The sequence below is a fragment of the Rhinatrema bivittatum genome, chromosome 13 (assembly GCF_901001135.1).
Source record: "Rhinatrema bivittatum chromosome 13, aRhiBiv1.1, whole genome shotgun sequence".
Lineage (NCBI taxonomy): Eukaryota > Metazoa > Chordata > Amphibia > Gymnophiona > Rhinatrematidae > Rhinatrema > Rhinatrema bivittatum.
In genome coordinates this window covers 71,944,262-71,960,291 of record NC_042627.1, presented here as the reverse complement: position 1 = coordinate 71,960,291, position 16,030 = coordinate 71,944,262, and the positions used below count along the sequence as shown (strand labels likewise).

At 49.4% G+C, this 16,030-nt stretch overlaps 1 protein-coding gene across 1 annotated transcript in view; it reads right to left on the bottom strand.

Moving 5' to 3' along the window:
• Positions 1-15,194, bottom strand: part of SLCO3A1 (solute carrier organic anion transporter family member 3A1) — a 262,588-nt gene extending 247,394 nt beyond the window's left edge. The window contains exon 1 of the mRNA XM_029575820.1: positions 14,883-15,194. Coding sequence (XP_029431680.1) covers positions 14,883-15,041 — 159 coding nt within the window. The 5' untranslated portion in view covers positions 15,042-15,194. The remainder of the gene's footprint in view (positions 1-14,882) is intronic.
• Between the last annotated feature and the right edge of the window lie 836 nt (positions 15,195-16,030).

Here is a 16,030-nt window from a genome sequence, read left to right as displayed (position 1 = left end):
GCCCAGGCCTACCCAGCTAGCCTGAGCCAAGCCCAGCCAGGGCCTCCCTGACCCTCCCTCCTGCCCTACAGACGTCAGCCAGGACTGGGGCTCTCTCCAGCCACTACTTACCCTTTCCCACTGCAGTCCTGGGACGAGAAAGGGGCAAGGGTAATTCCCACTCGCTCCGCCCAGACCCAGGCCAAAAAGACAACATCGCTGTGGCGCAGGTTTCAGAGCTTTAAATGCAGCTTGGCAGGAGTGAAGGGGCATCGCTCCAGCCCCTTTCTCCTCCCATGAACAGGCAAGTGGGGGGGGGGGGGCTAGGGAAGCCCCCCCCCCTCCCCACACCCTGGCTGGCTTCTCGGAGACAGGAAGGGTGGCCCTAGATAGGCTTGGCTCAGCCCAGCCATGTTGGGCCTGGTCCCCAGTCTCTTGGCAGGAGTTGGGGGGGTCAGAGGCACTCAGGGAGGCCCCGACTGCACACGGCTCAGCCAAGCTAGGTGGGCCCCAGTTCTGGGTTAGTGGCAGGGCCATGTTTTGTTTCTTTTTTTAAATTTCTTGGCAAATAGTGCGGCCTATTTGCCAAAACCAAACAATTCCCAAAATTTGTCAGGTTTTCACTGGGACGTTGCATTCATTCATTTTGGGTAAAATGAAAAAGGGGCATGTTGGTTTGAATTACTTTTTATTTAACACCTACAATTGCACATCCCTATTAAAGAGTGCCCATATAGCTCCCTGTCAAAAGGAAAAGGCTGCTCTAGACCTGGTTTTAGTCCCGATGTAGTTCCCATTTGCCTCCATTTCCATGCATGCCATGGGGTAAAGCCACACCGGCTCCAGCTGCCCTTTCTGACGTGCAGCTGTCGGCTCGCCGTACCTTTTTGCTCGGTTTGCCACCTCACCCGCTTCAGCCTGAAGATGCTGAGCCCAGTCCTGGCTGATGAGGCTCCCAAGAACATGTTCTCGCATCACCATGAAAGCCGGAAACGACTCACACACGCAGGAACGGCGTTTTTAAGATGTTCTCCCCCGCCACTTTCATGTTTCACAAGCTTTAGGTTTCAGCCAGCACCGGGAACAAGGCCTGAACCTGAACGAACGGAAGCCGCTGCTCCGGAAAAGGCCACGCACCAACCACCTTAGGCCTTTCTAAGATAATGCTGAATACTCAAAAGCCTTTCGCTCAAAGACAAGTCATTAGTTAGCATTTCCAATCGGATCATTTCAGAAGGGAGGAAATAAACCATGCCGACCTGATTATCGAAAGCGAAGAATAATTGGTTTAATGCATTTGGCCCCTGACTTGATGATTCACAAAATATTTTATGGTCCGATTCAAAATTAGCCTAGCACCTTACAGCAAGGGAGCCTGCGGTACATAAACTCTTGTGCTAAACTTCAGCGATTAATCATGCCCACACGGCAGCTCAGAAACAGATCAGCGTGCTCAAAAAAATTAAACAGTAAATCAAGCGTAATGGCTGGGGTAGGTGCTAAGCAAAAATGATTTTTGCCCTTCTCATCTGCATCCATACTGCATAAAAATTAACCTGCACAATTCAGGAAAATCCAGGGACTGGAGAGAAAACTATCCCCTCATCTCTAGACAGCGCGATCACTCACGGTTAGGGTTTCCGTTTTATCCAAACTGCGACACCAGGGAAGAAAGAGGAGTAGCCCCCTGCCGTCGGCAGCTCGCAGCCACCTCTGGGGTCCGAGCTTTGCTAAATACAAAAATCCCTGCCCCCCCCCCCAAAAAAAAGAAAAGAAATAGAAAATGGAAGTCCCAACTCAAGGGAGAGGTTACTGGAAAGGAGGCGTGGTGAAGGCGGTTCCCTGAATGTGCTGCCTGATGGCGACTCCCCTGGAAATACAAGGAGGACCACAGTGCAGTACTTCAGAAGCACCCATGCAATAAACAGCACAGCGGTTCCCCTCCACCGACTGCAGGTGTAACTGGAGTGTTTTAAGCAGCATCCTCAGAGCTCCTGCTGCACCTCTGCGAGCAGCCACGCCGTGGCGCCAGTCGCTCCACGTGGGACAGACCCTGCAGGCACCAATCTCCTTCTTAACCCTCCGTTAGGCTGCAGTATTAGCAATGCTCCATTAACTAGGACTGGCACTTCTGACAGACATAAAAGCATCCACCTTTTATTTCAGGTGGGCTGGACACGTTAAAAACATTTCTCCTTGCCTCGGCTCTTATTTCTGCTTCATCTGCTCATGAATTCGATCCTCTCTGTGTGCCTCAAACAAGCGCCTAAGGCTTCCACGAGAGAGCTCCAAGGCTGCCAACCTGAGGATGGTGTCTGGTGTCCGGCTGCTAGGCTTCCCGCGCGCTGCTTCTCCTTGGGGTGGCGCTTCTTCTGCTTCCTGTCTGGTGTCCAGCGTGCAGCGGTCAACACACCTACCCAAGCCAGCCCCCCATTTTGGGCAGATGTAGCAATGCTATCTGATGCACTGTCCTACACTGGGGCAGGCTAATCGATTTGATCAGATCGAGAATCTCTCCAAATATTAGCCACAGATCTCAGCAGTAAGATAGGGATTGGACAGAGACCTGAAACATATTTGCACTGAACATAATGTCTTTACTGCTTCCATTCTTCAGTAAATACAGGTTTCCTAGTTATTCTTTCCCTAAAGATTTTAACTGAAACATAAAAACTTTAAGGAAGGATCCAAACTGAGGGAAAGGAGGATCGGGAATAGGGATAGGGGACTTCAGTCCTGCTTCCCCTCACATTCACATCTCTCCCTTCCGAGCCCTATCCTTGGTGCCGTCCCCTCAACCCCCTTCCCTGGTATCCCATCAAATACACACCCTCCCCCGACGCCAATCCCCTCTCTCTCGCACACAACTTTACACACACGTACACTGAGTCAATCCCCTCTAACCTTCCCCCCCAGTCAATCCACCCTTAACCTCCAGTCTCCCTAACAACCCTCCAGTGGATCCCCTCCCCTAACCACTGCCCACCTCATCGCTTAGCCTCCGTTGCCTCTCCCTGCTGTCTGGCACCTGCAGCCTGTGCAACTCTCTCACGAAGACTGCCCTCACCCTCTTCGCACACCAGTCATGGACCCAACCTGCCCCAAAGCACAACGTGGCCAACGTCACCTCCACCACTGCCATGTAAATAAATCTCCCCCCCCCCCCACCCCCACCCCTATTGCCATCGTCCGCTACCGGCACACCTTATGCTCCTTGCCTCTACTGGTGCGGACACTAATCTTCCCCGGCACGCCCCCATCTCTCCAGCAATGCGGCCTCACTTTCCCTGCTGTACAGCATGGGTGTGCCTGCCTCTTATGCAGCCCAACCCTACATATGCATCCTGCGGCCCCAAATCTGCATATGCACGCGTGCTCGCTCAAGACAGACAAAAAGTGCCTATTACTGTCATAGGAGTGACCGAAACCTTGTGGCAACTGCTTGTGCTGCAGCCTCTTGCATTTCCCCGGCAGCCAAAAAGCGAGCGCTAATATAAACAGACTGGGTCATCCTTTCCTCCCGGCATGCATGAGGATATCCATCTTCTCCTGCCTCTGAACATCCTGTTTAGCTGAATTCTCGCTCTCACCCTCTTCCTTTGGCTGAGTTTGGGATCAGTTTGTCACGGACCTTATCATTCGGCTAGAACCGAAATCCATTAGCACAGCTGATACCATACATAATCTCATGGCCATTAAGCAAACTGGTGCAAGAAGACGGCAGATTATCAACACAGGGGAAAACCATGATCCCCCCAGCTGATCAAGCCTGTACCTGCTATAATGAGTAACACTGTCACAGTCAGTGACATCATCCCTACCTCACCTTAATAAATCTGCAAACACCAGTATTTTGTGCACAAATTACAATTTATCATGTATTCTGAACACAATCGTTAGAGCAACTGTAGTCCATTAAGCTGATTACAAGACTTTGCATGATCAGCCTTGCCTTCAATGCATCAGAATAATTTTAAAGGTTTTTGTTCCCCTAAATCTCTGTTATTTTGCTTGGTATCACACATGTATTACAGAAGTTAGTGTCAGAACAGGAAGACTGGCGCATATGGAAGGTGGAAATATACATCACATGAGCAACTATGAAATACTCTCACATCTCTTTCAATGGACTGGGAAACAGATTGGTTGCAAAACTCAAAAAAAAAAAAAAAAAATTGCTGATCACCACAGTCATATCCTACCTTCACAGTACCCTACCCTAGGAAAGCACATTTATCTAAGGAACACAGAACCAGCATGACTGTACTATTGAGTGCCTCAGTGCAAAGAGAGGAAGCGCAGAATGAAGTGATGGGATACTGGTTGGCATCATCTTCTGAAAATCAAGCCTAAGCGTCCAGATTCAATAAGCCAGGACCAGTACACAATTAGAAAGACTTTAGAGTCTGTTGTGCAGAGTAGTAGTGTCCTCCTGCTCTTTCTGGGCTTCTGGCTCAGCCTATAACCAGATTCTATTTGGGCCATGGTGTTATCAGCCTTGATTTGCCCCTGTCTAGGTTTTATTTCATATTTTTAACCCTCTCCACGTGTTTGCACAGCCTAGCCCTTGAGCCAGAGTCTTCGGTCAGAAGCCACAGACTGCAGCTACCACCTGGTGGAACCTGGTACGTGGGCACTCTGCGCCTGGTAGGCCCACGTCACCCTTCCCTTGGTAGGCCCATGTCATTCAGCAACCAGAAGCGATGCCACATCCCTCCTGCCGATGAAGATCGGTGTTGATTTTGCAGGAGAAGTGGGGAGAAGGTCCAGGGGGGACCTGATCAGCACTTAAGAGTTAGAGAACGGGGTCAAGGAAGGGAGTTGTAAAGGTTTGGGGGAACTTGGTTATCTACCAATGATGCAAGAGCGTTGGGGGTATCGAGGAGGAGCTACTGTCTAGGTGGCACCATTTTGGTTAAGATGGGGCGGTATCGAGGAGGACTGGGGGGAGCATCTGTCTTTATCTACCAACTGAAAGGGTGGGGAGTTCAGCAGCTCTAGATATCCTAAATTGACTTACACCAATTTTTAGGCACAATCTCTGACTAGGAAGAGGCTGAGAGTCAGACAACGAAACATAGCCAGATGTTTCAGCCACTCAGTGGTTCTGTGAAAATGTCCCTTTGCATCTGGAAAAGAAAGCAGGCATAAGGAAGCCTGGGGGGTAAGGTGCATCGCCCTCCCACAATCCAGAAATCCCAACAGCCGAAAAAGTCAGTCACTACCCCAGTCGCGAGGTGGGAAGCAAGAGACGCAATCAATAAGACCGAAATGTTCTGAAATCGGGAATATTCACAGCCCGTGCTCCGCGCTTCCTGCCCGAGATCTTCACGATACACTTCAGCAGGGCATGGAGCCCGAGAAAGGCCAATGGGATGAGAAATCTCAGGCCACGGAACCCTTTTTGTATGCAGGGTGACCTGATGGCCCCATTATGTCCTGATCTGAACACAGCCGCGGCGATGATCCTCCTCCCCCCTCCGCTGCATTCAGAGCATCAATCGTGCACTCTGACAAGCACACGCACTAAATTCTGGGTCTTCTGCTAATGGCATGGCGGTTTATATTTACATATTATGCTTGGCAAAAGATGCGCAGGTAGCAGAGAGAAGAGGCTACTCCATCTCATCCTCTTAGGAGCGAGGCCGTTGTATTTTATGGGCCACAGCCATAAAAAAAAAAAAAAAAAAAGCTTCTGCAGACGGTTTTTCCCGGCATTGTTTTCCTTCCAAGTCCTTTCATTAACGGACTCGTGGAAAGTGGCGTTCTTTTTCAGGAGCGGCACTTAGAATGGCTGGAACGCTATCTCGGTTTCTCGGGCCGTGGCGCTGCTCACGGGAGCACGCCCAAGTTCTCGCAAGAACAATAATAGCTTTCCAATGCTATTTTAAAAACGTCCGACTCCCAAGATGCCCTTCTAGATCATGGAACTAATGTACTCAACGTTCATCCACCACCCAGGGCTCCTCCCCAGGACTACAGGAGAGTGGGAAAAGTCAATATTATGGTTTTGATGCACAAAATGTTTCTTTTCCATTACAAACACATGTTCAGGCAGTTACATGTTTTTTTGCCCATCTCAAAGTGCAGATGTTTTAAAAATAATACCCATCGCTCAACTTCATCTTACCCACAGGTGATGAACCTGCTGTCAATCAATGACAGATTTGTATTTTTTTTTTGGGGGGGGGGGGGGGGGGAATTTGATTACTTGCTTTTCCCCCAAGCCATGCTCAAGGCAAGTTACAGTCCAGAGGTGGCTCCCTTCCCCAGGAGGCTTTTAACATAAGCCGGGACCTAGGCAGGGAGAAGCAGGATTTGAACCCCAGCAGCCGTGGGTCCCAGCCCTCTGCTCTAACCACCCGGCCACTCCCTCCCAGATAAGACCTCACCAAGCTGGTGACAAGTAAAGGCCTTTTACCACTTTCCAGTAATGAATTTCAAACTTCTGCACCACCTTGGCATTCCCCCCTTTTTTTTTCTTCTTGGATTTCAATAAGGCATTTGACACAGTTCCTCATGAGCGATTTATAAATTAATTCATCGCCTATGGTATGGACCCTAAAGTGACTGCCTAGGTTAGAAACTGATTGAGTGTGTGCCATAGGGATCGGGCCTCGGACCGATTCTTTTCAGCATTTTTGTGAACGACACAGAGGAAGGATAATTGGGAAGATCTTGGGGAGGGGTTTTTTGCCGACGATATCAAAACCTGCAACAGGGAAGGCAGCCAGGAAGGTGTGGAAACCGCGAGGAAGGATCTAGTGACGCTCAAGGAACGGTCTAAGGTCCGGTAGCTACGATTTTATGCTAAAAATGCAGAGTTATGCATTTAACGGTGAATTTTAAAAAGCCCGGCGTGTGCCATGACCGGGAGATGCTTTCCTAAGTTGAGCCGGCGCACGCTGAGCAGATTTTAAAGGCCGCTGGGGTACGTGCGTAGCTCCCGCTGCGCCCACAAATGGAAAGTTCCAAAAAAGGGGCGGGGCTGGGTGTTCCTGGATTTGAACTTCAAATTAGAGCATAATTACATGCACGGGCGCGCACCAGGGGTCCCCTGCCGTGTAACTTTACTTCTGCTATGGAGGACGTGTAAGTAATAAAGATAAATAGACAGACTGGGGGGGTTTTAAGAGTGGGGCTAACAGGGGAGAAGGGAGGCTATTAAACTAGGGGGGTTTGGAAGTCCTATCCTTTACCTGGGCAAACTGGGAACGAACTGGGAAAACTGGTAATGGCGTCGGCGTGCATTTCTTTTAAAGTCCCCCCCACTTACACGGTAGAAGCGGCATTTGCACGCATAGGCGCGAGTCCACTTAAAATTGCACGCACATGTACGCGCGTTCAGTCTATTTTATAACATGCGCGCATATATGTTATAAAATAGCCGTGTGCGGGCCAAACGCGCGCACATGTGCACCTGTTTAAAAGTTACTGTCCCTGGATGCACAAATCCAAGGGAGAGGAACAGTACAAGGGGTGAAATTCTTCTAAGCATGAAAGAAGAGTGGGATCTGGGTGCGGTGGTATCTGATGATGTTAAGGTGGCCACAGAGGTAGATAAGGTAACAGCAAAAGGCAGAAAGATGCTTGGACATATAGAGAGAGGAATGGTCAACAAAAAAAGGGAGGTGGGATTGCCCTTGTATACGTCCCTTGTGGGACCTCATTTGGAATATCGTGTACAATTTTTGAGACTGCAGCTTCAAAAGGATATAAACAGGATGGATTCAGTCCACAGGGTGGCTACTAAAATGATCAGTGGTCCTCATTCTAAAACATATGGGGACAGACAAAGATCTAAACATGTACACCCTAGACGAAAGACGGGATGGGGAGATATGACATTTTAATTCCTCAAAGGCTTCCATGCATAGGAGGTAGGTTTCTTTCAAAGGAATGGAGGTTCTAGAATGAGGGATCATGGGATGAGGGTGAAAGGGGTAAATTCAAGAGTAAATTAAGGAAATATTTCTTTACAGTGAGTTTAGTGGAATCATGGAAGAGCTTCCCTGTGGAGATGTTGGAGGCAAGGACAGTATCTGAATTCTAGAAAGCATGGGATAAACACGGAGGATCTCTGAGGGACTGGTAGGATTTGTAAAGCTGAATAGTTGGTGTGGATGGACAAACTGTTACTCTTCCAATGATACAATTAATTTGGAACAGGGGTAGAAACCCAAGGCAGTTATGGAACATCTTCTAGTGTCGATGGTGGGGACAAAAACAGTAACAGAAGTCAAGAGAATATAGCAAGGGTGTCCAACTCCAGACCTCAAGAGCTACAAACAGACCTGGTTTTCAGGCTATCCACAATGAATATGCATGAGACAGATCTGCATACAATGGAGGCAATGCATTCAAATCTATCTCATGTACATTTCAAGCTCTTGAGGACTAGAGTTGGCCACCCTAAAGCATAGAATAAGCACAGAGGATCCTTGGTTGTAAAAGAGTGACAGGGAAAACCAAAAGACATAATGACTTCAGAGGCTAAAAGAAAAACCCTCTTCCCTTATCCTACACCACTGGTAGTGAGACGACAGCTCGAGAAGCTTAACTCGATGAACTTCTAAGTTTCCCTTTAGCATAAGCCCTGTTTGAATAGCTCAATGTGAATTTTTAGCACTGCCTTGCAGGCACTGAAGATGTGCTGTTCACCATCTATTTTAATGATAAACATGTTCATACTGAATGTTTGTACAGTAATCAGCCTGTGTGTGTCTCTATTTGGCAAGATAGACACATATGCAGTACGTGCATCTATTAGCACCCACACACATGCCTGTCAATACCAATAACTCAAAGCAGAGACTTTATTGGAAGGATCACGTATATTGATTCATAGCAAAAGCAACGTTTCCATTTGCTTTCAGGAAAACTTTAAAAAAAAGGCCCCAAGAAACAAGCAATCAGTAAATAAAAAGAGGTAATTTACGGAAGAGTAAAAATCTAACTCTTTTACCATGCTTGTCTAAACATTACATCACTTTCCATAACGCAAAGTCTCTTTTTCAAGTTCAGGATTTTAGAAAAGAATCCGGCCACTTTTCTGTCTCATTTCGTGATAGGCACAAAAATCAAATGCACATCAGGCATTGCTTTCATCAGACCCAAGCATCCGTTTTACGGCTTCTCAGAGCTCATCAATGTGTCGTGGCATCATGCACCGATGGAATAAAGGTCTGCAAAGAGGCCTTTTATGATGGGAAGAAAAATGTGAGAAGCCCTGGAATAAACTGGGTCCCTACGTGACCCCCAAGTTTACTTTCACTCCAGGCCACCTTCTCAGTTCAAGAAACTAATGACTTGAGGGAATTCAAAACCAGTACGGAGTTGGTCAACGAGCCTTCTCCGAGCAAACAAAATCCCAGACTGGAAGTCAGTGAACCCTCCGAGCTGAACTCTAGCAAAACATAGTGGCTATGCGTACACTAAGCGCACGAGAATGGACTTCAATGCTGTTTCACGGGCCCTCCCTCCCATCACCCCCCTCCCACTGGAAAACATCCGGAGGGCTTCCTTTGTAGATAATTTATTTTCATTTTCCAGTAACATCCCTATCATCATCTCCATTGTTCAGAAAAAATAAAACCCTGGAGCAGGCGGCGTGAAAATCTGCAGCATCAAAATCAATTTCGATAAAACAAATCCTGCAAACGGCAAAAGGAAAATCAAACAACCTCTCCTGCTTGGCGTCGAGCGCATTTCCCCCTCGCTGCCCCCTGATTAAAAACATCCCGTAACCAGAGCAGAAATTCCCGCAAAACTAGGTCACTTTTGAACTAGAGCGATCAAAGGCTAAAACAAAAAATAAAGCAGAAAATGAGACAAAAGCAATCATCTTCCTGCTCCATAAAATAGGGCTGTCAACTGCTTCTTCCTTTTTTTTTTTTTTATTTTCTTCATTAAGATGATGATTTCACAACTAATTAAGCAGGGGGCGTGAATGGCCAATGATGAAGTGCCTTTGCCACAGATTGTTGAGCACGCTGACAATAACCTCGTTCCCGATATTCAAAACTGTAATGAACACAGGGGGTATCTGAGCCGGCCTTATGTAAATCGGAGGGCTGCCTTGTATTTAATATGGCATTAGGGGCCATGGAGCCCTGGCTAGTTTCAGCCCTCCCCTTGTTACTGCTGGCAGGGTCCTTGCTGGGAAGCAATGATCCCAGGCCGTATTTCTATGGTGAGAGTGAGAGTGGCGGCAGCAGCAATTCTGCGAGACAAAAATTGCGCGCCCACGACTGCACGCACCTTCAGCAATGGACCAAGTGAATGCAGAGGCATGGAAATGAAATCCCTTGCACAGGTGGCCGCCTTCTTTTTAGTTCTGTGCTCGAAGAATTGTACAACATTTCCATCAGGTACTCAATGTGTGGGAAAATTCCCAGGCACCTAGAAACTTCTGCCTGGCACTGGCCCGGGCCCAGGAAGATTCACCTCCACCGTGGCAGGCCTGGATTCTGAGAGACACGCATGCTCATGAAGAGAGAGAGGGGTTATTTGTGCCCCTTGGATTTTAATGACTGTTTTTGTTTTTTTTTTTTTAACTATTTCCATCATTATGTTTTTGTACGTCCCTATTTTGTAATGCACCCCCCCCCCGTGAAAAGCTTTCTGCAGGCGCTCATGCAAAGAGAGTGCAGTCGCTGCAGCCTGGGTCTGCTCCCCACTGGCACAGAAGACAGGCTGGAGAAGGGGGGAGGGGAGAAAAAAAAAAAAAACATGAAACAAGCAAAAATAAATAAAAAATACAAAGAGAGCAAAAATCCCCAGGTAAAAAGAAATATATATTCAAACATGACAAAACAAATAAAATAATGCAAAAAAAGGAAGAGGACAGGGCCTGATTTACTAAGGCATTTCTCCCATTCGGCGTCTACGGGGAAAATGCCTAGTGTATAGCCCCCTTAGATCGTGAGTCCTCTGGGGGACCGAGAGCACCTGAACGCAATCCGCTTTGAAGTGTCTGGAAAAAAGAACGCAAAATCAAATAAATCAATCAATAAAACAGACAAGATAAAAAAAAATGAGCAAAAAGAAAAAAAAAGAAATCTGAAATATTGATAAAACAAGAGCGAGCAAAGAAAAAGTTAAAAAAAAAATCAGCAAGAAAAATCATTTCTATAAAATGCTGCCCAGCGACCAAGTTTTCTAAATGTTTTCCCACCACAACGTAAAACTAATATAGTATAGTTGCCAGACAGTCCACAGATTGCTATAGTTTTTGAGTAGATCCTGTATCCCACACCTGCAGGTATGATGACCTGGTCTGCACAGAATATTTCTGCATTGCCTAAAAATGCATTTGACACTTCCATATGGCTGGCCCAGTAGTTTCCAGTGTGAAAAACTGCTAGGAAAGACTTCATTTTTTAGGTCTGCAAAACGTGGTATAAGGAAAAACCGGGGGGGGGGGGGGGGTTGTGTCAGCGTGTGTGGAACAGAAACAGCTTTTTGTCTTCTTAGAAATGACCCTAGACAGCTCACTCCCAGCTTCTCCATGAGTCATCTTTTATGTTTAAGGAAGGCAGCGTATAGTGCCTCAGGATGTAATGGTTCCTTCCTTCAGTTTTACTCTATAACATCATCTGAGGAACTACTAGTCCAATATTTTGAAAATTTATGACAGATAACAGAGAGATGATTTTCATTGTCTGTAAATGTTTTTGGATGTTTTCAGTCATGTTATTATGTCTTATGCACCTATTTTTCTATGGATCTTATATGACTTGTATACATGTGTTTTATTATTTTAATTATAATCTATTTTATTGTTGTTACTTGCCTTGAGCAATAAATGTGGGAAGTCCTGAGCCACTCTAAGATCCTCAGGTAATAGGAGGGCATCTTTCAGCAGCGTTTTAAGGGATTCATGGGCTGCTGGAGGTCTGTCTGTTTTGTACAATTCCCAGAGTTAATCTCTAGTTTAAGGAATTTTACTAGATGGGACTTTCTTCCATCGACCCTGGATAAATGCAACAGTATTACCACCTAGTGCACAGAGGTGAACATGAGAGACCCCTCTCTCTCCAGCATGCTTTAGTTATTCAAATAAATAAAGCATGCCACTGAGAGACTTCAAAGTGAAATACATTTATCTGGTGGGAAAAGCCTAGAATGAACATTTACTCCTACCGTGTTCATGCCATAGGGTGGAAATAGCATTATACTGGCGTTCTCTCTGTCCAACCCAATCACTCTACATCCCTTATTTCTATCTTTCAGCACTCATGACATTGTGAAATTACGTTTCCTCCCTGCTTGCACCTTACTCAGAATAGCAAATGACCATATGCAACAGAGGACAAGGCTTTAAAATTTGCAGGATCACAACACCAGCAGTTCTAACAAGACGTTACCCCATGACACGCCTCAAGAATGAATGAGAGCCCAACATCAATGGAGAGAAGTCCACCTGTCATGTGCCTTGAAAAATGGATTAAATCACTCACTGGTGCCTTCCCCTTTCCTGTCAATGAGTGAGGCAGCCATCGGTAAGTAACTCATGAAAACAGAAGATGTATGTTACAAGCAGCTCCATCGTGAAACCACAAAAGTGGCCTCTGAAGGTATCACATTAAAGGCTGACATTTCTCTATAAGTGGTGATGTTAATTTTAAACCACTGCACAAGACAGTTCTAAACTGCATTTCCAGGCACTGCCCTGCATAGCAACAGCTCAAAATTAGCTAGGCTGATAGCAACTTGCCTGCAACATCAATTGCTGTAATTTTCAATAAACAGGAGTTCTCAAGCAATTCATTTCACTTTAAGACACCGAACTGAATTATGTAATGAGAGAGAGGTGAGTAAGGCAATCATGTGCACCCCATGTAAATAAAACCTATTCTGCCCCATTTGCCTATAGGCTCATTTGATATTTATATGCTAGAAACATGCAGATGACACATTCTCATTGCTTCGGACTATAGGGATTTCTTGAAATGTATACTAATCATCAAACAAGTCTATATGTTTTGTTTCATCCATGCATTTCCTATATATATATATATATATATTCCATGCAAGATGTATCTGGGGTATTGTGGATGCACAGGATAGTAAACGTTTCTGCATAGGTGAATTGTTTCTGCATAGGTGTTGACTTAAAATAGCATAGACCACCTAGGATACCTTTCACCTACCATTTGCCTGTCCTGCATCCAGGGTGCTGTCAGGAGTTAAGCAGGGTCTTCATGCATTATATTTTAAAATAGGAAGACAAAGTAACCTCTGCTCCAGGGATCCTGGAGTGTCACAAGCAGGTCCAGCTTTCAGAATATCCACAATGAATACGCATGAGGTATATTTGCCTACCGTGGAGGCATTGCATGCAAGGCTGAGAGCAACTTGCCTGCAGCATCAGTCACTGTATACAAATATACCTCATGCATATTCATTGTGGATATCCTGAAAACCAGACCTGTCTGTGGCACTCCAGGACGGGAGTTGCCTACCCTCTCCTTGCATATTTACTCTTCTAGCTTGTACACAAGTTTGATTTCAGTGGCCGACTGTGGGCCAGGCATATGGAGGTGGTCCTTAGCTATTCATCTTACACGCAAAGGTGCACTTACTGTACTCTGACATTTTCCTCTCTAGGGTGTTCATGGATTTAAAATATTTGCTGCTGTATTGGTCCCAGCAATGCAGCAAATACTTGGGAAGTTGTGATCTATTTTATTGTGCAGCCCTCCCCAGGAAAAAAAGAAAAAAAAGGCACATTTTATGGCGTGATTGTTTTGCAAAACTAGTAGTTCCCATCTTCAGATGTCAGAAGTACGGGGCAACATCTGCCCACAGGAGCCCAATGCCGAGAAATCACAACCTCCAAAAGACCCGGGGCTGCAGGGGACGGATGCGGCAGGCGACATTTCAAGTTCTAGCCTGGAAGGGAAGGGAAACCGAAGGGGCAGGGAGCCCAACCGGGGAAAGCCAACACGCGGTCCCCGGTTGCCTTCCAAATGTGCCTGCAAGGTGCTGAGTCACGGGGGGGGGGGGGGGTGGGGGGCTCGGGCTGGCAGTCGCCCCCCTTTTGCCGGAGCCCAAGCAAACTTCCAGGGCTGCAGCGCTGCTGTCACCGTTTCTCTTTCCCCTGCACGTTACTGACAGCCTCCCGGGTGCCGGTGCCGACCCCCCCCCCCCGGTGCCTTCCCAGCTGCCGTGCAACCCGGGCAAGCTGTACCGGGGGGGGGGGGGGGGGATCGGAGGCAGCCGACGCCTGCCCCTGGCCTGACAGCAGCGCGGGGTTTTGCACGGCTTTCCCGTCCACGCCGGCCACCCCCGCGCGCGCCTGGGGACCGGGGACACTGCAGCTGCGAGGGAGCGGGGGGGGGGGGGGATCTGTCCTGCCCGGGTGTCAGAGAGAGAGAGAGAGCCTTCCGGTGCGGGGGGAGGGGGCGCCGCGGCCGGGGGACCGGGGACACTGCAGCTGAGAGGGAGCGGGGGGGGGGGTCTGTCCTGCCCGGGTGTCAGAGAGAGAGAGCCTTCCGGTGCGGGGGGGGGGGGCGCCGCGGCCGGGGGACCGGGGACACTGCAGCTGAGAGGGAGCGGGGGGGGGATCTGTCCTGCCCGGGTGTCAGAGAGAGAGAGCCTTCCGGTGCGGGGGGAGGGGGCGCCGCGGCCGGGGGACCGGGGACACTGCAGCTGAGAGGGAGAGGGAGCGGGGGGGGGGGGGATCTGTCCTGCCCGGGTGTCAGAGAGAGAGAGAGAGCCTTCCGGTGCGGGGGGAGGGGGCGCCGCGGCCGGGGGACCGGGGACACTGCAGCTGAGAGGGAGAGGGAGCGGGGGGGGGGGGGGGTCTGTCCTGCCCGGGTGTCAGAGAGAGAGAGAGAACCTTCCGGTGCGGGGGGAGGGGGCGCCGCGGCCGCTCTCCTCCCCCTCCCCCCACTCACCAGGTAAGCCCCGACCGTGCCCTGCGCCAGCATCAGCGAGCACTCGGACACCAGGAAGATCTTGATGTTCAGGAAGCACGAAGCCCCTCTCCCTCTCCTCCTCCGCCGCCGCCTCCTCCGCGAGTCCTCCGGCGCCTCCCCGCTCCGGCCGCCCGGCATCCCGCCTCCGAGCTGCCGCCGCTCACGGGCTCCCCGCCGGCCGCACGGCCGCCCCCGATCGCTGCTGCTGGCTCCGGCCGGCGCCTTCCATGGCCACAGCCCAGCCCTGCCCCGCCGCTTCCCGCCCGCCTCGGCGGCGCGAGGGCGGGGGCGGAGCGAGGGGGGCGGGGAGAAGCCGCGTCCGATCCGCCTCCTTCGCCCGGCGGGGAGCACAGCCCCCCCCCCCCCCCCTGCAAGCTGGGCCAGGGAATGTGTTAAAGCCCGGCGAGCATCCCCCCCCGCAACAAGGCGCCTGCCCCCGACCCGCACTCAGGGGGGGGGGGAATGCCAGCAGCGATCGGGCACGGCACCCGGGGGGGGGGGGCGTCCCACAGCAGGAGCAAAACGCAAGGACGCGATTAGGGCAGTTAGCTATGGGGGGGGGGGGGCTATCGTGAAGATAATTGCCCCTCAGTGCTGGGCACGGTCCCCGGGCAGTCAAGTTCTGCAGAGGCTGCAGCCGCTCACAGCTCTGGGTGCGGGAAAGGGAGGCTCAGCGGTTGCTCAAGGTGGACCCCTAGCGGCCAGACTGAGGGTCCGCGTCAGATGGGCTGTGGAGGGAGCCTTGGTTTGCGGCCCCCGGCTCAGGGCTGGGGCTGGGAAGGCGAATGTTTATTTTTTATTTATGTATTCGTTCATTGAAAGTATTTCTATTCCGCTTGTATCGGAATAACGCGCTAATATGCAAACGGAGGGAAACTTTGCAGCTCGTTGTACTGTAGACCAGGGAAGAGGTCGGTAACTGGAGGGCAAATAGAAAAGAGAGAGGGGAAAAAAAACAATTCCCTTTGCCTTCAGTTGCCGCGCCCTGCCCTGGAAGTGGGGGGGCAGCCGATTTCAGGGACGGGGCTGTTTTCGGACGGAGAAGCTGCTGATGTCGTGATTGTCGCGTAATTAGGGTCCTGGCCAGCCTGCCCTGACACATGAACTGTGGCAGAGGAATAAGCAGC